The 26,268-nt window shown below is 37.4% G+C and overlaps 1 protein-coding gene across 1 annotated transcript in view; it reads right to left on the bottom strand.

Moving 5' to 3' along the window:
• Positions 1–9,567: 9,567 nt before the first annotated feature.
• Positions 9,568–26,268, bottom strand: part of WDR36 (WD repeat domain 36) — a 30,937-nt gene continuing 14,236 nt past the window's right edge. The window contains exons 12-23 of the mRNA XM_027671196.1: positions 24,789–24,943; positions 23,906–24,020; positions 22,526–22,691; positions 22,138–22,246; positions 21,325–21,404; positions 18,058–18,165; positions 16,970–17,067; positions 15,325–15,467; positions 14,862–14,978; positions 14,551–14,632; positions 11,818–12,005; positions 9,568–10,420 (exon numbers count right to left, since the gene is read on the bottom strand). Coding sequence (XP_027526997.1) covers positions 10,271–10,420; positions 11,818–12,005; positions 14,551–14,632; positions 14,862–14,978; positions 15,325–15,467; positions 16,970–17,067; positions 18,058–18,165; positions 21,325–21,404; positions 22,138–22,246; positions 22,526–22,691; positions 23,906–24,020; positions 24,789–24,943 — 1,511 coding nt within the window. The 3' untranslated portion in view covers positions 9,568–10,270. The remainder of the gene's footprint in view (positions 10,421–11,817; positions 12,006–14,550; positions 14,633–14,861; positions 14,979–15,324; positions 15,468–16,969; positions 17,068–18,057; positions 18,166–21,324; positions 21,405–22,137; positions 22,247–22,525; positions 22,692–23,905; positions 24,021–24,788; positions 24,944–26,268) is intronic.

Here is a 26,268-nt window from a genome sequence, read left to right as displayed (position 1 = left end):
CTTCCCTGCAATGAAATGGAATTGAGATTTTGGAGTTTGACAAGCTGTGGCATATTTCTAACAAAATAATAAGCTTTTCTTTTTTTATTGCAGAAGCAGTAATTGTTAGTTCATGAAGTATATGAAAACAACAATCTAAGTCAGTTACCTTTACTTTGCTTCTCATTTGATACTTTATGAATTATTTTTTTTAAGATATACTTAAAAACTAGTATAGAGATTCCAAAAGATTTGTCTGTATTTTCTTCCAGATTGATGCACTGCTAGCTAACGAAGACAATGATGCAGCCAGTGACTGACTCTGATGTTTGCAGTTATCCCAAGCTGGCCACAACTCAAGAAATAATCAGTCTTCATGATTCTTTATGAAAGCATTCAAAACATAAAGTAATTATAAAAATTATTATTCATTTTCTAAAGAAGAGTACCTACACTGTTCAGTGATTATACATGCCTGCATCTGCATTGCTTAGGTAGAATCTTTTCCTTCCCTGAACAAGGTCGTCTTTGCAACGATTTCCATTTTAATTTTACCTAAACTGAAGACCTAGAAAATCAAGAGGGGGAGAGGGAGGAACCCAGGACTGATAAGGATTAATTGTTTGCTGCTTTTTCTCCAGTGCCAGAACTAAAGGAAATAAGACAGAGTTAGCAAGAAGCCAGACTCAAGCAACCAAGAGGAGGTAGCTGTGAGCAGTAAGCTCTGCAACTCCTTGCCATGGGGTACTGCAGACACTAAAAATGTAGATGGATCCAAAAGAGGCCAGGCAGATTCATGGAAGACAATATCCCAGAACAGTTAGAAACCACCTCTGATAGTCCATTAATTTCAAATTGGTAAAGTCTGAGAATGTATTTCAGAAGTAGTAGATATGCTTGCTATATTTCACTTCACCTTGTCATCTTTTTGGGCCACTTCAGTCAGATCTAACAGAGCCATATTTGTTGTTACATAGAAGTTTCACATTTGTTGAGTCAGCATAAAGCAAAACTTAGAAGGCAGGTCAGATAAAAACATGATCTTACTAAACTGCTTTTTTCCTATCCTTTCTTTTTCTAAATAACTTTTCGGTTTATCACAACACAGAAAACCTTCTCCAAGAAAATCTCCTGCTACGTGGGGACTTCTGAAGCCTTTGGCAGAAGAGACCGACTCTTACCTCATCACAGCCTCCTTTGAGGTATTTGTAGAGAACTGTAGAGAGTTGTTTCTCTTCCTGTAGTGTAGCACCCTGATTATTTGCTTCAGAGCCCATAAATCATACCCCTGAAGTCCATACAATTTTGTGTAGATATACACAAAAGAGTAACAAAAAGGTGAGAAGACAGGCCCTTGCCACATGTCTGACTTTTTGGTGTATTTGGTTTTCAGGACATTCATTATCTGTGGACCTGTATGTGAAGCATTTTTAAGGTGGCCTAACATTGCAGCTGAGTTTCTGGGTTTAGTTGCATATAAAATCAATCACACATATACTGAATGGCATCAGAACCCCATGTCAGGCTTCTTCGCAACTCTTAGGCCATAGTGAGTCACCATATGGAGTTCTAAATTGTGGACTACAATATAAATACATAATCAATTAGAAACTAATGAATTAGCAGTGCAAATTTCTTACTGTGACTCAAATCCATCAGTCTTCAGCAGTTCCCACACAGCAGGAGAATTTCTTGGAGGAAAGGATGAGAGGAAATGGCCTCAGATTATGGCAGGGGAGGTTCTAACATCAGACTGTATGTTAGAAAAAACATTTCACTGATAGAGTAGTCAGGCACTGGAATAAGTTGCTGAGGGAGGCAGAGGAGTCACCATGTCTGGAAGTGTTCAAGAGGCATCTGGATGTGGCACCTGGGGATATGGTTTAGGGGTGATTATGGTAGTACTGGTTTGAGGGATGGACTAGATGATCTTGAAAGTCTCTTCCAATATTGATGATTCTATGATCCTGTAAATGCATGGCTACACTTCATGTTCAGCTGTCCACATCCTTTAAATGTAAACTTCCTTTTCATCATATGGAAAGTCCACCGAGGGGTGGACTTAACCAAGGACATTATTTCCCAGATTATCCATGACTGTGAGACCTGCGCTGCCATTAAACAGGCTAAGAGACTGAAGCCCCTATGGTATGGTGGACGTTGGAGTAAGTATAGATATGGGGAGGCCTGGCAAGTTGATTACATCACACTGCCACGAACCTGCCAAGGTAAGCGCTATGTGCTCACCATGGTGGAAGCCACCACTGGATGGCTGGAGACCCATCCAGTGCCCCATGCCACTGCCCGAAGTACCATCCTGGGCCTTGAAAAGCAAGTCCTGTGGCGACATGGCACGCCAGAGCTCATCGAGTCAGATAATGGGACTCATTTCAGGAACAGCTTAGTTACCACCTGGGCGAAGAAGCATGGCATCAAGTGGGTGTACCACATCCCATACCATGCAGCAGCTGTGGGAAAAGTTGAATGGCATAATGGACTGTTGAAAACTACCCTGAAGGCATTGGATGGAGGGACACTCAAGCACTGGGATCAGCATCTAGCAAAGGCTACATGGTTAGTCAACACCAGAGGCTCCATCAACCAAGTCGGCCCTGCCCAATCAGAGTCCCTTCACACCGTGGATGGACACAAGGTCCCAGTGATTCACATGAGGGGTATGTTAGGGAAAAAGGTTTGGATCAACCCTGCCTTGAGCAAAAGCAAACCCATTCGTGGGATTGTTTTTTCCCAAGGACCCGGTTGCACCTGGTGGGTGATGCAGGAAGATGGAAAAACCCGGTGTATACCTCAAGGGGACCTTATATTCAGGTGAACTGGCTGTAACTCTATATCTGCATCTGTATGTAACTCTGTATCTGTATCTGTATTTGTATCTACCTATTAGTGGATGTGTGCATAGTTAAACTAATGCATGTACGTATGAAGTTCAAAGACTATATCTGATAAAGTGTGGAAGCATGGGAAAGAAAAATTAGGGGTGGATAATGTTATAGGTTATAATCTGAGAGGGGAATTTTTCTTCCCCCTGCCCCCCACTGTAAGAAAGACGGAGTCCAAATGGGAAAACAGTCAATTAGCCTTACAAAAGAATCTAGCTGGCCAAGCTGCATTCTTACTGATTGGCCCATCAGAGGCTAGAGGGAGAGGGGAGGAGTTTTGGGAGGGGGTGTCTGGCTCTTCTCAGAGGGGAGAGATCAGACTGCTTAGTTCTTTCTCTGGGATGGAGACAGGGTCTGTGTTCGGTGCATTTGGAGAAAAGGCCTGGAGGCCTGTCTTTCTGGCGTCTCGTCCTGGTGAAGCCAGATCACTGGTCTCGGCTGGCTTTGCACGCTGCCTCATGACTCCAGCCGGAGCCTACTGTGTTTTTATTGGAGAGCTCTGTGCTCACTGAGGGACAGAGAAGAGGAGCCTTGAGACACCGTCATCTGGGAACAACAGTGAGTTCCATTGGGGGTGGACTGCTTTCCTTTCCCCCTTTCTTCCATTGGGGGAAGGGTCCCCCATTTTATTTTTCGGCTTCTCCCGCGATCCAAGACCACCCCCCAGACCCCCTTCCCACGCAGTGACTGCCAGAGCCCAACAGCGCCCCCTGCAGGTCAACACAGAGAACTGCAAGCTCTGCACCTCCAGCGATCCAACAGCGTCCCCTGCAGGCCACGATTAGGACTGCGCTAGAGGACAGAGAAGTATTCATTCAGACTTTTTTTGGTTTTTGGTTTTTGTTTTTTTCTTTTGTTTGAAGGGGACTTTTTGGGTACAGGACTATTGCCTAGTTTTTTTCATGTTCAGTTACTGTTCTTGCCAACATACATATATCTTTTAATAAAGGGTTGTTATTTCTTCTGTTTTTTCCACACTTCCTCGATTAAAGCCCCTTAATTTTGAATTCACAACTGCTGAGAGAGAGGAGTTTAGTTTGTCTCATAGCTCATCCTCTTTAGCAAACTTTCCAGTCTCTTCAAACTGAGACAACTGGGCTCAGTTAAAAAACATTCTTATATACATGAAGCAGAGAACCTAACATGGTAAGCCTTTATTAGCACACACTGTTTTCAGTATCATTATCCCTTAGGACTAAAGTTTACTCCATTATTTTACTTCTAATATTTCATTGATTTTTTTCCCCATTCTCTTCCTCAGGACTGACAATTTGCTTTCTTTTGATTGTACAGGTTCTTTAAGTCACCTCATACATTTTCCTTGCTAAGAAACAAGATTTAATCACAGTAAGTCCCCAGCTCCTGAGAAGATATATCCCAGTCTGTTTCTTGTGCAATTTTGAGATTCCTGCTGTCTCATAGCCTAAGCAGCAGAGTCTTGCACCACAAATACATTTCTAGGCACCATCTTCACTCTAAGACAACTGCACTTTGTGTCTCTTTCTCAGCTGGCTACGTGGTTTTACAGTCTCTCTTAACAGTGTTTCTTGGATGTCTCACCATTCCCAGACTAAGTGCCTTGTACCCAAGGAAGAGTCTTTGCTCAGGCACACATTGTGTTACCAAATGGTTAAAAACCAATCAGGTTGAAGAACGTATTGCAAAAAGAGGAAAGATCTATAGCTGCAGCAGAGGACATAATACAGTGGTGATCCATGAGAATGAAACCTCTGTGGGCAAATGGCAGGAACTTACAAAATGGTCAAATGTGTTGTGGCTCAAACCAATTTTAGAATAATTTTTTCTTATCAGACATTCGCTTGAAATACTTTCAACTCACTTGGCAGTCTAATTCTTCTACGTGTCATTGCAAATCTCTGCAATGCCATTAGCATTATGCAACATTCTGCATCTAATTTATTAAGCTTCTTTGCTATGGGATATTAAACAAAATAACCATGCATTAGGCATAATTAGAACATCACCAAATTAATTTCTGTAATGCCAATTATACTGGGGAACTGCAAAAGTATTTCACACCTCTGTGCTGTAGACCCAATATGACACTTAAGTCAGCACACAATATAAAAGGTTCATGGCACATAGACTGCAATGAACAAGCACCATAATTTTCGAAATCTTAACTGAAAGCATACCTGTTGACTTTAAGAGTAGCAATTCTCATATTATTGACTATGATAAAGTAATTACAGACTACTGTACTTGCACTGAATTTTATAATTAAATTCATGGCTCTTCCTCTGTCCACATAACCAGCCATTTCATCCCAGAAGGCAAATTAACTTGGTCAAGCATGATTTGCCCTCATGACTCTCTGCAGGTTGTTCTTCATCATCTTGCCATTTGTGTACTGGAGATGGATTCCAAAAGCACATGCAGTACATGCTCCCTGATTGTTTTGGACACTGAGACAAGTTTTATGAACCTAGAGTTTCCCGGATGTTCCAGTTCACCTTTTTTAAAAGTAGACACTACAGCCTTAATCCAGCTGTCAGGGGCCTCCTGTGTTACAACTGTGTTACAGCTGATGGGCAATGCTATAATACTGGACAGCATTTGTGCAAAAGTCCACGTGTGGAGTCCCATGGTTATAAGGTGACTGTGCTCTTAAGCCTTCCTAACGCATTTCTTCCCTGTTACTGGCAACTCCTTTCCTTCTGTGGTGTTCACAGAAAACGGAAGCAGTCTTTGCCTGTGAAGCCTCAAGCAAAAAAAAAAGGTATGAAGTATTTCTGCCTTTTCCATATGCACCAGTGGGTTGTCATCCTCCCCCACCCACACAAAGGGAGCTGAAGGGATTTCTGTACAGATGGTGCTGTTTTCTCTAGCACCATGAATAAACCATCTCAATGATGTAAGCACTGTCGAAATAGCTTACATTTATCTTGATTTTGTTGAAATTGAAATCTTCAAAGAGAACTGGGCAGTCATCCTTCATCCTTTCATCAACCCAAAGCAATGGGCAAATACAAAGGTTAATCAAAAAGGTGAAGAACAACCGTCTGCACAACCCTGTGTGATCAAACCTGATGTTCAACAGAAAATGCAACCTGACACACTCTGAAAACACGTTTACCTGGGCTTTAACCTTTGCCCCACAGGACAGGAAGGGATATGTTGCATTACAACAGGCTGGGGACTTTTCAGTTCCAACCATGCCAAAGAGGTAGAACATTTCCAAAGCAGCAGGAACATCAGAAAAGAGTGTAAGAAAAGTGTGTCATAACCACTTTTTTCACTGAGCTATGTTTACAAAAATCCTTCTGAGATGTCAATCTGACTAACCCTTAAGAAGAATTTAGGGTGCTAACAGGAGGGATGAATTGCTAAACTCATGTATTATTCTGAGGTCTAACTTGACAGGACTGCTGGGTACAAGAGCTGCCGAGAACAGCAGCTATGCTCAGAAGCCACAAGAGCCAAGACCATGGTGAAAATGAAGCACAGGGACACAGGCAGGCACAGGCAAGTAACAGACTTGAGACAAAGCTGGAAGGTGTGCTGCAACACACAGAAATATTGCAGAATCCTAACAGCAAGCTGCTAGTCAGAGCTTGCTTAAGATGGGCTTGGCATTGTGTAAGAATTATAAAATCTTCGGTAGTTATCCTGTTCAGAAGAAAACTTAATGACTATATCCCTTAATCCACCTAATGATTTTCCCACGTCCTATTGCATATGCCACTACAAAAGCACCAGACGTAATGCAAAGCCCCACCTATCAAATTGAATTGTCATGTGTCTTACCACTTGTAATCAACAACTTTTGACTAACATCACAAGATATTGTCCTTGATGTCTCAGCTGAAGGAATAATACAGGAAGTAGCAGATGAAATACCCACCTTCATCCACTAGTAGGTGGAATTTATTTTTTATTTCTGAAAAAATTATTTATTAATGGCAAAAAGTTGTTCATCATTTTCACGTGGGGTAAAAAGGACAAAATAAAAGGCCAAGGAAAAGAAGCAATCAGAGCTATTGATGTAAGACTCTACAGCTCTAAGAATAGCCAAACATCCCTGAAATAGCAGTGATGACTAGGAATGTTGAGAAAAAGACAAAAGAATAAAGGAGGTGGGACAACACTCACATCTAAGCACTGTTTTCTGAAGGAAACAACTGCAGTGTTCCAGGAAGACTTAAAACACATCTAGGTATGATATAAGAAACTGAATTAAACACATTTAATGAGATCATCCTGACTGCAAATACTATGTCAACTGTGTTATGCATACATTGTTCACAAAAATTACCTTCGTTTTTCTGCTTTCAGAAGAATGGCCTGTCTGGCAGAATATGTCTTTTTTCTTATGATTTCATCAAGTACACCATGAAAAAAGAAACTAAAAAACCCTCCCTCCTCTACAATTGATACAAGTTTTGTGGACAAATCTTGTACAAACAGATTTAAACAACTGTGCCCATAAAGTGTTCTTGTAAGCCAGTCAAAAAACACACGTGCACTGAGTAACACAAAGTATCTCCTTCATGAATAGAAACTCTTTCATCACTGCTCTGTGGTGGAGAGGCTGTAAATCATGAAGTCTAGAGCATAATTGATATTTCTAACTTTCAAGAAGTAGGAGGGGTATGTAACATTAGAAGACAGCAGGTCTGGAGTATATAAACAGAAACACATTACTTCTGTTAATTAAATTATAGGTCCCATTACTATAGGATGTAGTGAAGGATAAATGGGTTCTAAAAGAGATTAGATGAACTCAGAGAGAACAAAGAGGTCCATCACAGCACATTAAGCACAACTGTTGGGCTACAGCTGGGTTGCAAAGTATCTAAATAGCTGTTTGCTGAAAGGTAGTGTTATGTGCTTGAGAAAGACTTCTTTATATATGACCAGGTTGCTAAACCCTTTGCATCTATTCCTTGCTGCAGCTGGAGACAGGGCACAAGGCTTGACAGACCCTTACTCTGTTCCAAGAGGAAAGTTCTTTATCCACTGTTTCTTCTTCCAGTCAGGCAGGTCCACAACCAATGACTTACTTTTAATATTCTGTCTTGGCTCAAAAAATGATTCGTTAAGATCTAGATTAGTTACAATAATGCCTGTAAGTTCAAAGGTTTATTATATATTACAGTAAAATTTGAGGGACTTTGGACTGCCTCAGATGCATCCGAATAACTGGAAGCAATGGCTTCTTGAGGACCATATCACCAGCAGCTAATAATTGTATGGTATAAAGGATTTTCTTAAATCTCCATAGTAAACTTCATAAAAAAACCTCAGGTGGACATTATTCCCACTGACTCCACATTCTGAGTCCTAACTGGCTATAATGTCAGTCTGGAAACTTCTATATTTTGCCATTCCCTTCAAGCCTTTATGTGAGGCAAAGTTATGGATAAAGAACAGCCAGGACAACACAGAGAAGCTGGTGAGTGAAATGGCTAAGCCACTACCCATCATATTTGAGAAGTCGTGACAGTCTGCTGTAGCTCCCACTGACTGCAGAGAGGGAAACATAACTTCTTGAAGAGAGTCCAGTAGAGGGCCATGAAGATGATTAAAGGGATAAAACGCCTCTCCTATGAGGAAAGGCTGAAAGAATTGGGATTGTTCAGCCTGAAGAAGAGGAAGCTCCAAGGTGACCTTAATAGCAGGCTTCCAGTAGCTAAAAGGGGCTACAACACAGCTGGAGGAGGATTTACAAGGGCCTGTAGTGATTAGACCAGGGGTTGGCTTTAGACTTAAGAAGAGTAGAGTCAGACTGGGTATTAGCAAGAAATTCTTCCCAGTGAGGGTGGTGAGACACTGGAACAGGTTACGCAGGGAACTTGTGGACAACTCACCTCTGGAAGCGTCCAAGGCCAGTCTGGATGTGGCCCTGAGCAACCTGGTCTAGAGGAAGGTGTCCTTGCCCATGGCAGATGATCTTTAAGGTCCCTTCCAACCCAAATCATTCTAGGATCCTCTAATTATTCTGTGTTCGCAGATAATTTGTGCCAGTACAGATAACTAAAACGAGTTATATAATGTGATGGCATTGAAAAAAAAAAAAATTACATATACAGCATGGCAAAACCATACCCTTGTCTCAGTCTTGTGCCAAACGCAATGAACCCATCTTTGAAGTTTACCCATTGAAATTGCATACCTTTGTATTAGTTATTCTGTTAGTCTGTGTATGTAGCTGAAGCATGTGAAATACACCAAAGGCCTCATTCAGGAGATTCTTCTCTGTGAGGAAGTACTCTCAAAATGCAAAGTTAAAGATAATTTCACTCATGAGTTCCCAAACAATGCCCAAATCTTATTGTTTGAAACCTGAATATTAATTTGTAAAAACCACATCTGATTCAATTAAAAATTCCCCAAAACTCAGAGCTTTTATTCTGGTAATCTCTTCTCCTTAAGAAAGAAAACATAATTTTCAGAAGAAATTGAGTGTCCAAAAAACCTGATTATAAAAAATGTTGTTTAGTTTGGTGTTTCTTTTTTTTAAACTTCAAGTATTTGTAGTACAGTTGGAAATCTCTGCATTCAGAAACAAATGTCTGCAGCTACAGAACACAGCTTGCCAAAGTCAGAAAAAGACTGATTTTTACAAACTTCATAGGAAAAGTGCTCTAATTGCAGAGGAGCACAATTTTTAGATTAAATTGCTTTAAACTAATGTTAATAAAATGTTAATAATTCAGACATTTTGTTTTATTTTTGCAAAAACAGTAACTTTATTAAACAGAATATAGGTTTTGGTCTCCTGCACAGAAATTACATTCCCACCTCTTTTTTTTCCCCAAGTCATTTTTCCATTCTGATCTACAGTTTTGGCCATGAAAGCCTAAGGTAACTAGCTGCATTATCTATAGCCATAGAATCATAGAATCATTGAACGGCTTGAGCTGGAAGGGATCTTAAATATCTAGTTCCAAACCCCCTCCCGCGGGTAGAGACACCATCCACTAGACCAGGTTGCTCAGGGTGCTGTTCAACCTGGCCTTGAATTCAACTGTCTGTTCACTGACATCAAAAAACAATACAACATGAATAACTGCACATTAATTTTTGCTCCAACTCAACAAAAATATGCAGTTATGCATGTTCTAAAATACTCTGCCATATATAAAATACAGCATCAGAAGAAGCACTGGAACAGCCTCCCCAGGGAAGAGGTAAAGCCACCATCCCTGGAAGTATCCAAAAAATGAGTAGATGCGGCACTTAGTGATATAGCTTAGTGGACACGGGAGGTATTCAGTCAAAGGTTGGACTCGATCTTGGAGCTCTTTTACAACCTTAATGATTCTATGTTTCTAAGACCCAGTATGAGTTTTGGAATCTGGTATTTTTGGTAATGAATTGTATTATTATTCCGAGGGAAATTTTATGCAGACAAAACCATTAGTATTTTACAGCAGAGCACTTTTCATATATGTTAAAACACACAGACTCTGATTGAAGAGAGTCTGCAAACGAATCCAAGTTTCCTCGAGTTGCACTGACAATTTGGATAATTCTTCCAATAGGTTTGGCTCTGATGAGAGAATCTTCAGATGTAACTGAAATGAAAACAAGCAGTTAGTGAAACAAATACAGATAATAAAAATATTAAAAGATCATTTCCCTCATTCAATTTCAATACTTTGCCTTCAGGAAATACTTTGCCTTCCAAGTAAGGAATTCTTTTTCCTTGAATTAATTCCCTCTATTTCATGCTGCCTCCCTTTTGCTAGTTTTACCCAAACCATTTTACTCCCACATATGTACCAAATGGGACAAGGCAGCAAAATGTCTCCAATATGCTACTGCTTTACTAGATTTTCTTCTGCCTAAGCTGCTGAATCTACCCTAATCACATAATCTTCTAGCGCATAACTTTCTCCTCCTTCTGATTTGCATCACAAATTCCTCTTTAGGCTAGAAAAGCTAGACAGATGCCCCGAGGTCAAATAGGATTACTATTTTAGTTATCCATGTTGCATACAGCAGGAAGAATGATGCCAGTACACTCTATATCAATACAGATGGATGATATCTCTTCATGTAATAAACAGTAACCTTGTTAAAGCAGAAGGAAAAAAGCCTTTCGATCTTGTAGCAGTTATTACCACTTAATGGATGGAATAGTTGTTTTCCAGGCTACAATTTAAATCTGGGAGTATTGCTATTCAGCTTTAGCCTGAAAGAGAGTAGGTTCAGTTTGGATATTAGGAAGAAATTCTTTACTGTGAGAGTGGAGAGGCACTGGAACAGGTTGCCCAGAGAAACCATGGATGCCCCAGCATTACAAGGTGCCTGAATGTTTATAACAATGTTTCGCCAGTAAACTGTAATTAATTGCTTTCATATGGTTTCATAAATCAGAGTATCTAAAGCACTTGTATGTCAAAATGGTTTCAATCTTCTGCAGAATGACTTTCTCTCTAACTTATACTGTGCTTCATCCGAATAACTTTCTGACTTACATAAGACCTGGGAGTTATTTCACTAGCTCTGTGATGCTTAACAAGTAACAGAGGAAAGGAAGCCCACTGACATGGAAAGTAAGTCAGGCTTGCAATGTCTAGTGGTAAGTCCAACAAAATCTCTAATTTACTTTCCCAACCACTGTGCATTAAATTCTTTGCTTACTTAAGACATAGCATATATCAGCTTAACAATTAACAACCATTAATAAACTATGTATGTTACACAAAAATAAAAACAATTCTAAATAACAAATGCTAGAATAAAACCTAGCTGCCAGGGTCCTATTCAGAATACCTGGGTTTTTTTGCAAATTTTTCTTGACTGTGATGAGTTGCCAAATCATCCAATACATTCAGTTAGACATTTTAAAACCATTTCCAAACAAAATCATTTAAGATACTCTTTCAAGCAGACAAGTTATATCCTTTTACTGCACAACCATAATTTTAAACAGGACTAACATCAAATTTTTAAAGAAAATTATTACCTTTAAAAATAAGGCAAGGTATGCCTGAGCAAGTTCAAAGTTGTACTTCTTGTTCAGCATCATCCCAATCATTCTCAAAAAGCTCAGCATCACCTCCATTGAGCCACCACCTTCAGGGGCCAAACCTCGTAGTTCTATCTCAGTATTAGACGGTCCCAACCTTTTCAGCAAGTCAAGTGGAACTTCATCTGTGTTAAAACATTGAATGAGATGTTATCAGGAACATTTGCAGACAAGTACCTTACAAACCCTTCATAAGACAGGTTTATTCCAAAATTCTTAAGCAGTGACTATGAATTTCAAGTTCCTACTCTTTCCTTACTATTTTGTTTACAACAAAATGCCTTCCTGCCTTAATTTACTGTCCCATCACATACTAGAGAAGTACACCTCTAATAAGACACATGTACTTTATTTGTAAGTTCATCTTGAAAAATACAAGTAACATCTTTATATTTGTTTCATTTTTTTCCCCCCGTTTTCTGTCCTTTAAGCTGAACAAAATTTCTTATTAACCACATAGCACTGTCGTTTTATATCTCTTGGCAAAAAGAATGTATACACTTGGGATTTCAAGCCACTGAAACAGTGAATACACTCTGAAAGAGATAAGGTACTATTTTTACTAGGCATCTTTACTGTTATTGACATTAAGCAAAACTGGGGATCATCTGGTGCCTCTAATGTAATTACAGCTTTTGTTAAGTGAATCCCTCCTGCTTTTTCTGGCACCTGGAGAGTGGTGGAAAAAATCTTTCTCATGGTAGAAATACATGCAATTTAAAAACTCTTTCCTCCTCTTCATAAGTGTTCCTCCTCAGGATTTCTACAATCCTACCTGATTACCTATGAGAATCTCACCCATTTGCTTTAAAAATGAAGAAGCAAAAACATGTTTGGTTGCAAATGTAACTGATGGTTGAAACACTTTTAAAAATGTAATTTAAGAAGTTACTAAGAAGACCAAATTCTTATACTCTCAGATCATGGTAACTAACGGTATTAGACACTGGCTAAGATTCTTTAGGTGGTATAAATCTGTATTTGATTCCTATGAAAATCATTAGCTAGTTTTAAATGTAATTATGATATTAACAGTACTAAACAGATACATTAAATAACTTCTGTGCTATGACATTAAAAAAAACTAAGCATGGAACATGTCATGAAATTGGTACACATACAATATAGGAAATAGTGCACTTGCTCCCTGGTACAGCCAGCCTCTAGATGCTTGGTAGGGTTCTTAAATATTCACCTGAAGCTGTTTAATAGAATACTATCAATTAAAAATACTAAAAACACAGCATAAAAACACACCTCATTTGTGACAGACAAGTTCTGCACAGAAAATGTTTCAAGTGCAGTTGAGTAAGCTAGTCAACTCAAAAGAGTTCAAGAAAGGGTAACAGAATTACCAACAGAACTGCTTTGTAGACAAGCTGCCAGCAAATCTCCATTTATATTTCCAAGATAGCTATATTAGCAATCATTTTCAAAACAACTAAGTTTCAGTGATTCTGTAGGAGCACAAGTTAAGCTGGTACATGCCATAGGCAATTTAAGTGATTGTCCTAGTTAGAACGGCTGGGACCAATTCATCACCTGATGGGTGTAACCCAAAACTGTGTATTCTATAGCCTTCCATGCCATTTCCCAGAAACTGTTATCAGTAGAGGCCTGCGAGATAGGAAGATGTTCCTGTCCTCATACCCTTTTATGGAATTCCCCGCTCTGAGGGAAGGACTGAGCATCCTCAGACCCTTTTATGGAATTCCCCACTCTGAGGGAGGGACTGAGCACTCCTGCCTGAACTGGAGAATATATAAACTTGGAGTTTCGGAACCTTTTTACCACTCGTGGGATCCAGAGGAAGACTGCAGACCACCGCTCTCAACCAGACTGAGACCACCACCCTCGACTGGACTGCAATCACCACACTCTGACCAGACTGCAACAGCTCTCCCACCAGCAGGTTTTTCCCCTCTTCCTTTACTTTGGACTCGGGGAAAAAAAAAAAAAAAAAAAAAAAAAAAAAAAAAAAAAAAAAGGTGGGTTATACATTTGGGTTTTGCGGGTTAAAACCAAATGTCTGTCTGTATAATCGTACTTATTGTATTATTTTAATAAATTGTTATTCTGACTTATAATCTCTCTTTTGAGTTGAGTTCATTTCCCCTGCTGGTTAACTTTTAAACCAGCACAGTGATTAAATTTCAAAATAGGTTTCAAAGAAATCCAACACCTTATTTTTATATCATTTCTTCTTAAGCTTTAAATTATAAAGCAATTAATTAAAGATGTAAGTTTGCTGAATGCCTAGAGAAGTAGCCCTTAGGAGAACTTGCTAGGGACATTATGTTTTTCATGTTTCAGTAAATCACCAGACTATCTCTTACCAAATCAATCCCTTCCTTCCCCTACAAATAATACACAGCACTTTTCTGGGCAAGACCACCACAGTCTCCAAAAAGGCTAATGATCTTAGGAGCACTACCTTCTCTCTCTAGAATGGTTTTAGCCAGCATTTCTCTGTAAGGATTCTACACTGCAGGCAAGCTGGAGTACCAATGGATCTTGATCTAGATTGGCTATCTATGCAGGTCATTCTCTTTGCTACTGTACTATGCATATTTTTTCCTCCCATGTGTTACAATTCTGACTTTAGAAAGCACATGTATTTCAAAACATAAGCAGTATCAACATTTTTAGTGAAATATCTTATTAACTTACATCCATTAGTGCTCAGGGCTTCTTCAAGATGAACGTAGAAATCAGATTTCTGTGCCAGTACTCCAAGGTTTACTACCTTTGACTAGACCACAAAAGTATTAAAAGAGTAAAAATATATTTTCATATGCATGTACACAACTTAGATTATTTTCCTACTGACAGAATAAAAGACTTTGGCAAATATGCATTAATGGAATGAGTTAAAACTGGCACTTTAAAGTCAGTAGGAATTTCACTCAGCACTAAAAAGCATTTAAGATTTCTTTGAAAATATATGAGATAAAAAAAGTTATAATTTTTGTTGGTTTTACCTGTGTATCTTTTTCTTCCTCTGGTGGAATGTATCGGGGTATAAGACCAGGAACTGTTGGGATGAAGAAAGGTGCTGCCTTTGGAACTTTTGGTGGCTCTCTTGGTTTATTTTTTTTCTGTTAATAAGATATTTGAATCGAAATAATCATCATCATAGTAAGAATACATGGGAATTTTTTTTTGTCAAGAGTTTTATTTTTAAAATACTATGAAAACTCTAAACACTAACCGAAAAGTAATACATAGGTAAAAGTTTTGCTAGTAAATGTGAAGATATTATTTAGATGACAAACAACTCTTCTCCCAAATCCCAGGAATTCTGAAAAGCACCTTATGGCTTTCTACAGCAAAATCTTGAAAATACCTGAAAAGAGGGATCAAATTTTATGAATCGGTAATGCATCTCATAGAACAAGGGGAAATATATCTGCCTGTTTGCTATTTTTTTCACAGTTTCAGTACCTTGATAACATCAAGGCTGAGGAGGTTTTTCCACCTTGATTCCGGTAATGAGGAAAGGGTCACCAGCTGCTCTTCCAACTGCTCAGGTGAGACATATTCTATCGTTTCATCACACAGCTCTTCTTCTCCTGACATATCCTCATCTTTCAGGAACAGATATAGTTTATGAACATACATACCCCACTTTTTTTTTTTTTAAATCAAACCCAGTATTATTATGTATCTTGCAATTTTTGAATAACAAATGCATAACAGTTATGGATATAAGTCTAGCATAACTTAGAGCTGAAAAGCTACAGAAACAATCTTGTTAACCCTATGAAATATAATGTTTAGATATAAAAAACTTATAGCTAAAATGCAGAATTGGATAAACAAAATTTTAAAGACTGATAAGATTTGTCCACTTTGGCTGAAATTATATCAAAACAATTTATAGAATTCTAAAAGAAAGAACAATGAATTACTGTTAAAATTTTGTTAACCTTTTTAAATATATACACAGAAATGTTAGTTCTACAAACTTTACAAAGCTGTATAATCTTTGCATTTAAATAGGTACCATATTCATAACCTCATCACAATCTCTTCACAAGTATGACTGAAGTGGCACATAAAAATGAAGAAAATCTCAACATTAAAGCACAACATCCCACAACAAAACATCTGTCATAAGATTTTTTCTGGACTTCCTTTGTGGTCTTGACCAAACATCTCTACTCTCCCTTTTTTTTGCAAAATACTACATGGCTAAAACAATGAATCTAATAGAAAAGCCTACAACAACAAAGACCTGTAAACCATTAAGAGCTCTGAGCATCTAAACAGGAACTTGACATTTGCTGAAAACAGGAAGTAGATTAAAGCTTTCGGACAGAATCAGGTTAAAAACATTCAGAGTTTTTGGATGAAATCCTGTCTCCCTAATTTAAGTATCTGAAATAAGTATGTGCTTAATAAAGCAGTCATCATCAAGTATGTTCCTCGCTCTTTTAGTGGCCCATGGCTAGGTGTTTCTCCTCCAGATGGAGAAATGCAAGCATTGCAAAACTTGGGCAGACAAGATCGCCACCTAGAGGACCTCAGAAGCACAATCATTTCGATTAAATGCAGCTAAAATACCATTTAGGCCTTTCTTTCACTGGGAATCTAGACAGGCAGGATCAGCTGAACCCAATTCTCTTGCCAACAAGACAACACATAGCAGTGAATCTACCGTGGCACACAAGGAGAGTAACAAGTTGCGAGGGAAGTGGAATAAAGAACTATCCCCCTCCCGCTGCCAGACAGTAATGTTAATTTCAAACTGGCCCCACAAACATCAAAACATAAGGTATTTACACAAGTCTGGGATTAAAGAAAGCCAGCAAATAGCACAATGTTTTTGTCACCTAAAAAAAAATCTTCTCAAAGATGTTGAAATCATCACAATGTAATTCTACATGTCTGAACATAGAAACATGACTAGATTTTAGTAAATAGTATTAGCATATGAGTAAGCATGCTAAAAATGATGGAAGCATTAGGAACAGCTCAGAGAAAGCATGGTAAGACACAATGAGTTTGTCACTGAGGAAGCAAACCATCTTCTATTTGAAATATAATAGCAAACTCAAAATAAAATAGGCTTTCATCTGAAAATTACCTTGCACAGGGTAGGTGCTAGGGAGTGTTACCAAAGAAGGCTCATAATCTGCAGGAAGGGGCCGTAATGACACAAGTGAATACAGTGAACGGTTTGACCTGAAAAATAAGACAGGCATTTTAAAAACAATTTTCAGGTGAATGGGAACAAGCACTTTAGACATGATTTTTACTGCAGTCTAAAACTATTGCATTATGGCAATTCACCAGGTTCTAATCAAGATCAGTTTTTCTAATCTACTAGATAAGCAAGAAAAGAAACACATCAATAGACATCACCTGAAAATCTGAAACATAAAGGCTGTGCTGAAGTATTATTGCCAAGAACATTTAATAATGATAAAGGAACATGTACACAAGTCATTCTGCTGAATTATTTTTCTGGCAAATTATTTTTTCTGCCAATATAAACCAGGGTTAGGTAAAAATATTTGTCATTATTCACAAGGAAGCATTTTTACGTAACCACAGGAAGGAGGTCTAACAGTTGAACACTCCTCAGGCAAAACTACAGTCAACATATGTAACCTGAAAGATCTATCAAATGAAAGGGGAAAAACCCCAAAACACTTAAATGGTGTGTTACTCCAGTACTGACCTAAGCAGTCATTTGCTTTAAAACCCTATCAGGAGGAAATTGAACTAAAACACGTTACCTCTGTGCTCATTTATCACTAATAAAGAGAAATAATCACAACTTTCAAATACTACTCACAAGTCTCAGACAACGCTGTGTAGCAGGACAAGAAAAGCACTTCAAAAAGAAATACTATTTGAACAAAGACATTTCAAAGGGGTTAAAAAAACACAGACAAAGAAAAACTTTAGGAATGGCATAACAGGAATTTTTAAGAATAAGAAAGAAACATTTAGAAAAAAAGATAATTTAATTATCAGAATAAATACCTTAACTGCAGAAATTTCAAGATTTATGAATCACAGCAACACAGAATATCTTCCTTAATTACAATGAGACAAAACACTGGAGATGATACTTCACAGAGCAATTCTCTATCTGCAGTGAAGGTGATTAAAAGAATTCTCCTCCATCTGAAAATCTGTGTAGAAACCTAAGTATTACACACTCACCACAAATAAATTCCAAGATCATCCACATGTGCTGAAGCTAGAAAATCTCCTGTAGGTGACATAGTAAGGCTCACAGCTGCAGAGTCCACCAAAAAACAATCTATAAGGCTAGGGAGAAAAAACACAACAGAGAAATTCTCAGCAAGATGAACTTGTTTATCTATGCATATTTGAATTACAGCTGAATGCAAACAGGACACTGGAAATATGCACACAAACCGGGGTATTAGATGTATTCAAATATATTATATAAACTTAGCAAGTGAACAGCACTGTGCATCAAACCACTCATCTCTATAAAATTCTCTAAAATTGGCACCTCCTTAGACATCCACATTCTGTGGAAAATGTGATGAACCATCTGTGCACATTTAACTCCTTATGGCTAATGCTAACCTTCTTAGTGGCCATAAATTTTGAGCTCCCAAACAGCCCCATGTTGCTCTGACCTCATCTTTTAATGCTCTGCCATTAACTGTTAATTCCCTTTCTCAATACACTTCACATACAACTGGGTAATACTTGCACCTAATGTTTCCAAAGTAAAGAATGGACTGTACAATGCAAAATTTGATTATCTGAAACAGTTTTGACATTACCATATCTTCAGCTTGATATACTACTCCTTGATCATTCCTTTCACTATTGTGGAAAATTGAAAAAATACCATGCAAAAACAAGGTTAAAATATTCAGTAGTATGTGACTATTTTAACAGAGCAACACTTGAGTTCTGGATGATGCCACAAGTCCTGGATGATGCGTGCCCTGCCAGACTTCCACTTCAGTCCAGGTTCATAGCATGCTTGTCACTTGTTGAGGTATAAATTTCATTTACTTCAATATGTAAGTAAAAGTTGAATTTGACAACTAGTTTACCGAGAGAAACAAAAAGAAAAATGGAGAGCTTGAATACCTTGCTGTTGTTTACGGACCAAAATCAAAAGCAAAGTGAGAACTGATGAAAGCAGCTAGTTCTACAACCTTGTTCTGCTCACTAACCATAGAAAAAATACTGATGTAACAAAGCAGTTTAAAATGTAAAATCCTGTGGTCATGTATTTTCTTAAATACTATGCACTCCTGTGATGGTTTGACAGACCATGTTAAAAATAAAAGCCTTTTTTCCCCAAAAAGTTTTATTCCTTCGGCATGTTGGTAGACACAGGTTTCAAATCTCAGGTAAGAGAAACATCATTCATCACTTTCAGCATAAAATACACCAAGTTCCTGCTTGTGCCTTTCTTCACATAAATTGGCAATTCTTTCCCAATTTTCAAAAAGCTCAACATTAAAAACATCCACTCGGAATACTTACAATACTTAAGGACAGTGAAGCAGCATTCCCAAGTAAAAACATACGTTTAACTAAGAGATGCCATACCATTTATCTAAGTCAGTTAGTAGTTTTTGTAAAGCAGGATTCTAGAAACATGTTTTCCATCTTTTTATAAGAACAGTATCAAAGCTGAGGCTTTAGAACACCGAGTTTATAAGTCGATTCTTCTACATGTGACTCACAGGAGTAAAGCAAGCATTAGGCTTTTTATTAAAAGCTGTTCCTTCTTGTCAATACACTCCTCTTCCTACAGTTAAGGGAAAACCTTGCCTTTACATTCTAGAAGAATAATTTAACCTAAGTACCTTCAAAACCAGGGTTTGTCATATATCTTCCTAGATTTCAGCTTGATCTGAATTTCTTGCCATCAGAGAGAAGAGACAAAATATGTAATTTTGTTACATGCAAACAAGAACTACTGTTAGGGTACTTTTAAAAACATTATGAATAGATTATTACTGCAAAGTATTATGTTATCAAAGAAATGAAGTAACTGATATTAATTCATACTGCAATTTTTTTTAGGCATATTATTTTGGAAGGGAAAGAGTATTAGAAAGATGAAGTCCAAACAAAGTGTTAATTTTCTTCCCATTTATACTGGAAAGACAACACTTAATGTCCATCCTGTCCTATTTTAGACTAGTGTCATTCATCATATAAGAACAGGTGATTTGTTTGTTGATACTCAACACACTTTAGGTAGTAAAACTTTTAACAGTATACAAAATTATTGACCATACCACATCAACTTATCAATCCCAGTGAAACCATTTAGTGATCACCAGAACTGCACACTGCATAGCACTACCTTAAATTACTTTAAAAAAACAAATCTGTCTGATGTGCTACTAAAAAAATGCACTGACAGAACTCTAAGTTACTTTTCAGCTTGTTTTCTTCTGGGCTTCTGAACTTCCTGTGTGTACTTATATATTTCTTGGCCAAATTTACTCTGGGAGAAGCCTACTCACAGTGGATCATGAAGCAGAATTTTTGGCAGTTGCAATTAAAAATATAACTGATGTAAAGCCTTATTGTGTGCTAAAATGAATGTATGTGAAAACAGGCTTCTATTTACAAAACCAGCTGGACTACTGCATCCAGCTCTGGGGCTCCCAGCACAAGACAGATACGAAGTTAGGATATGAAGCCCAGGAAAATGACTGGAACACATTTCCTATGAAGAAAAGCTGAGAGAGTTGGTATGGTCCACCCTGGGGAACAGAAGGCTCTGGGCGGATGACTTTGTGGTCTTTCAGTATTTACAAGAATCTTGTAAGAAAGATTGAGTTAGACTTTTTAACAGGGCCTGTGGTGAAAGGACAAGGGTCAACAGTGTTGAACTGAAAGGGTGTAGGTTTATATTGGATACAAGGCAGAAATTTTTTATGATGAGGGTGGTGAGGCACTGAAATAGGTTGCACAAACAAGTTGTGGATGGCCCATCCCTGGAAGTACTCAAGGCCAGGTTGGATGGGGCTTTGAGTAACCTGGTCTAGTGAAAGAAGTCCCTGTCCACATCAGGGTAGTTGAACTAGATCTTTGAAGCTCGCTTCCCACTCAAAACACTTTATGATCCCATGAATACTTCAGCATATCACAATGCAGTTCATTGTGCATTAAGCAACCTCTTGACCTTTAGATTATAGTGCTGCTTCCAGACAAAGAACAAATTAACACTCACTGACACTATATGAAAACTCCAGGTGTCCTCAACAGATCTTAAAGATGCTGTTACTCTGCAGACCCAGAAAAAGGGTCTGGCATTGGACACAACTAAAATACTGGGAAATGAGTTGTTATACCATGTGCAACTTTGAATATCACATAGCACAAGTTGGTGACAGATAATCAAGCCAGAAGGCTTTTTGCCATTTATCAGACATGAGATTATTAGTTCTGCTATATGTTTTTAAAGTGACTCACCATCCAGAGGGAAGGTCCCAAGTCTTAATGGTGCAGTCCATTGATGAAGTTATTAGCCAACGACCATCAGGACTGAAAGTCTAAAATAAAACAGTCAATTTAATGGCACAATGGACAAGCCAATCCCTACAGGAGGCACTGTTAAGATTAGACTGCTGCCTAAAACCAGGATGAAATGGTCTGGCGATAAACCAAAACTGACAACACACTGTTGAAAGTGAGAAAAGCTATTTCAGAACAGGTTTAAACATATGACACAGGACAGATCTGACTTATAAAAGTGAGGACCAAAGTGCTTTGACTGTTAGTGATGAAAACCACTAAGCATAAAATTGAAAAAATGAAATAAATACTCATTTAGTAGCATTTAGAATTAAAAACTACTGCAATGAACTCTACAAAACACTATTACATAAGATGTAAATAAGGAATTGTCATTGTGTTGCATAATCTCAGATCTGTTTACACCTGACTCATCTCTTCCATGTACACAGCTGAGACTACTGTACAATTTTGCTTCTCAGTGTGTTTTTCATTATTCCTAATGTTTTATTTTTTTTGACTCAAAATCACCTTCTGGCAAAATTATAGTAAAATCCCAAAGTACATTAAAAATAGATGGCCATTCCAACACTACACATTTTAACTTGAAAACTAACATGGCCAAAACTGCTGTAGAGCTGAACTACAACTCCACAATTCACAGCTGAATATAATACTCAGTGACTTAATACCTGTAGAGAAATTAATTATCTTTAAAATTAATTAAGTATCTGTCTATGTCACCTTTACAGAAAATGAGTTAACAATTACCATGTCATTAATCCGTCCATGGTGTCCTGAGAATGTCCTGACAACCTTCCTGGTTTCTATATCCAAAACACTAATACTGAAGTCATCAAAGGCAATTCCCAGAATACCACTGCCAAGAAACATTAAAACATATGATAGTGAATACTCAAGAGACAAAAAATATCCTAACATTGCTCCAGGTATCTTTTATCTTAAAATAATTTCGGATAATATCAGTATTACATTCCTTCAGTCTAACAAAATGTCTTGTAATAATTTTGTTTTGTGTCTAGTAGTCAGTTATACTTCAAAGCATCAAATATATAAACTTAATTAGAATGGTGGTTGCCATTTCAGACAAATAGGTACAGCAAAACAACATGCACATGGAATAGCTTCAGTTTCTTACCTATCTCTGTGAAGCAGAATTGCACTTGGAGAAGACGAAAGTTCAGTGGAGTAAACTAGCTCTTTAGTTTTGAATTTCCAAAATTTAATTAATCCTTCACTACCAGCTGTGATTACCAGCTGGTTTAATCCATCCACTGCTACCCCTCTAATGGCCCCTTCATGTCCTGCAAATCAAGAGAAAAGAGAGTATTATTTCAGAATTTAAACTTAGCGTAGAAATCAACTGAATGCCAAAAACTATTCTGTATGTCTTTGCCTAACTACACTGAATGAGCAGTAAGCAAGTGACAAACAATTCTAAAGCCACCTGACAAGATTGCTCCAATATTGTATTTTTTTTAACCTGTACAGAAACCAAACTGCTTTCAAGTAAACACCTAGAATACAAGTAAAAATTTGTGAGCAGCTGAAGCCGAATATTAGCTCATATTTCTGTTTTCAGTTTTGGGGAGCTTTTTGTGAGTGTGAGATTTGAGAGACTTTTTGAATCACTTAGGGAGTGCCTCCAGGAGGCCAGATCACTCCAGAAAAAATTTCCAGCTTTGGTTCCAGCACAAAGTCTGGAACTTTTCCTAGGCTACTTTACACTGCAGTGTAAAGACAAGACATAGCTCCTCTGGGTTTGGATCAATTTTATTTCTTTATCTATGCCTAGAGCTACTGGCCAGTAAATAAAATTAGAAAACTTATCCTGTTATCAACCAATTATTTTATTAGAAGATCACTTCATGTTTCCTATGCTTTTAGAAATCCAGCAATGTTTAAAGGTTCTTTCCTTGTTTCTACAACAAAACATTCAGATCTTGAGCACCAAAAAACATGCATGAGGATACATGACTTGAAATATATATGTATGCAACCATTAAAAGGAAACGACAGAACACTGTCACATTATGTCATAATTCTGCAGCTGGGTAATTAAAAATAATACCATATGCAAAGAAATAGACTTGTTTAGGATTTTAATTTCCCACTCATGTAAAATATTCTTTAATTTTTAAGCAGGGAGCACAAAACAGATAGGAAAATTTATCTCAGAGATAGAACCTTGCAACAAGAAGACAAGATATGTGCTTATCTCAAAAAGAGCGGAGGCCAGAGGATTTCATTTTGGTGGTAACCATTTTGGAACTGACAATTTTGTGTTAATTAAAACCAAGGATATGCTAACATCAGAGCTGTTAAAACTAGCAAGGATCCTGTCCTTCAAATGAGGTTTCTGACTGCAGTGCAACATAGGACAGCGTAGGGTAATTAGATACACTGAAAAGATTCCCAAATTCAACTCAGAACCTATGTTAAACATCCTAGATGACAGAATAACAGGTTACTGCTGTTCTTTTCAGAGTCAGAATTTTAAAAGTCTAGCAATCCTTACCTTTTTCTTTGCCATAACGCCCTCTGTGAATGCCAGACTGCATGTTATACACATCCACCTGTCCAGATGACATCCCAATTACAGCAAAGTTACCACATGAGGTAATATCAACTGCCTTTCAAGGGAATAAAAAAAAAAACAAAATAAAGAACCTATGGAAAAAAAATTCTCTGAGTGTATATCAATTAGCAAAGTTGTTAGACGATATGTAGCATACAAAATATGTAGGAATACAAAATACTAATACATTTTTATTAGACTTCTTCAAGGAAACCTGCACAGAACCAACAACTTACATCTCAAAAAAGTAGAGGGAGGAGCTCTTAAAATAAGCAAATATTTAACATGTAATAAAAAGGCCACTGCTTGTTTATGAAAGTTTAGTGACATCCATCAGAAGCCATATGTAATAATATCAACACTGTAACCCAAAAAATCAAGACATCCACAAATTCAATCCCTAAGATTAAGTGTAAGCATGGTGACTGCATGCCTCTTTGAATGTCCATATTGCCCATGGCACCCTAAAATAAGGCGAGTTCACACAGAGTTTAAATAGCAAGAAAAAAAGAAACAATGGTCTAGCTGTCAATCCAGTAGCCAAAAGAAAACTAGGTATTTACAATTAACTTTATTTTATCTACCACTTAATTACTACACATAAGGTCAGAAAAACAATTTATCACAAGATGTAGGAGTTGCTGAATGCCTAGCACATGAAGTGTGCCACAGTAACTACTTGCCTAAGAAGCAGATAAAGCTCCGTAAACATTTGTATTGCCTTCATTGTGGGTTCAACACAATGTCATTGTGTCCAACTCAAGTTGTAAAGCATTTTACATACACTGTAATGCTGAAGAAACATTATAAGAAATAAACTTACTGTTGCATATATATCAATAGGTTTGTATTTGCTAAATTCTTCAGGCCTCAGTTTATGAGCTCCCATGGAAGTTTTCTGATAGTTCCAGGTTGTACAGGTTATATACCCTTGATGGCAGGCAATAATACCATCCCAGTCACTCTGATGTGCCACTTCTGCAAATGCAACATATAGTCCTTTTACAAATAGTAATTCTAAAGTCAAACAAGCTTTTCTGATATCTTAGGAAAGAGTATTTTGAAATAACTTTAGACAGAACAGTTCATATTTAGTGTTCTTGTTGCACAGTTGAAAGGCTGCCATACAGAAAAAAACACCTGGCAAACTGTTGTGCATGTGGTAGTGCAAATAAATTGCTACCAGAACCACAAGCATTTTTTTGGATGTCTTATGTCTTTGTATGTTTTAGCCTACGCAGTTTGAAAATCATATTCCAACGCAAGTGGCTTAAATTGCTTCATCTGTACACATTTCCAGTTGAGTCTGTTAGTTTTTTCTTCAGCTGTCGAAGCAGTAGAAGCCACTATATAACAAATTAAATTTGGGATTAAGAGCTAAATCTGCTTCACACAGCAAAACACTTTTTTTTGCATTTCCAGGAAAATTTGTTTCTCCAAAGCTCAGTATCCAAACTTTGTAGTCAAATATTATATATAAAGGTCTAAATAATGAGGAAGTTTGCCTTTTTTCCATAATATATACATTAAAAAAAATTGAGAGCTTGAAACTGGATATTTCTTGAATTTCGAAGACTAAAACAAGATACAAACAGGTTCATTTTACCAAAGACAAGACAGCAAAAAGGAAACAACTCCATAGCGTATTTAAATAAATGGGGAGTTTATGTCTCCAAATGCAGGAAGGTATAATATTAATTTAAAAATAATTAAATCAAAATTAATTATATTTAAACATAAATTTTAAAAATATACACAGAGATATTTGCAACTAGTATGTACAGATAGTCTGTATCACTGAAATATAAATGTTGGTATCACTACAAATATAAATGTCATATGTGTCAAATGGCTACATAAAATTGTAAATCCAGATCTTTCAACATAGGAAACAATAAACCATCCTCAGAAGAGAAAATATTTATACTTAAGACAAAACAGACTTCAAGAGGAGGTCATTAATTTAAAGAAGCACATTTTGATGAATCAAAGATAATTGTAATTCTGCTTCAAAAAAGTTAGGCTCCTTATCTGCATACTGAATTACAAATGAACAGATTACTTGAACTTTGACACTGAAAAGTCACTCAAATGAAAGAGCTGAGGAATCAAATCAGCCATTGTTCCTAAGATTTCCTCAGCTGAAAAAGATCTCCATTCCCCCTCTAATTGCTGGCTCTCCAGCTGGAATAATATATATACCAAAAGATTCTGGCTACTGTGCAGGAGATTTTCAAGGCAAAGAGCAAGATAGATGTTTGAAAGAAAACGCTCTTTTTGAAATATTGGAAAACTTTATGAAA

This window comes from Neopelma chrysocephalum, unplaced genomic scaffold (assembly GCF_003984885.1).
Source record: "Neopelma chrysocephalum unplaced genomic scaffold, ASM398488v2 Primary Assembly neopelma1_97034, whole genome shotgun sequence".
Lineage (NCBI taxonomy): Eukaryota > Metazoa > Chordata > Aves > Passeriformes > Pipridae > Neopelma > Neopelma chrysocephalum.
Note: the sequence above shows the minus strand (reverse complement) of the source record. Positions and strands in the feature narration are given on the sequence as shown.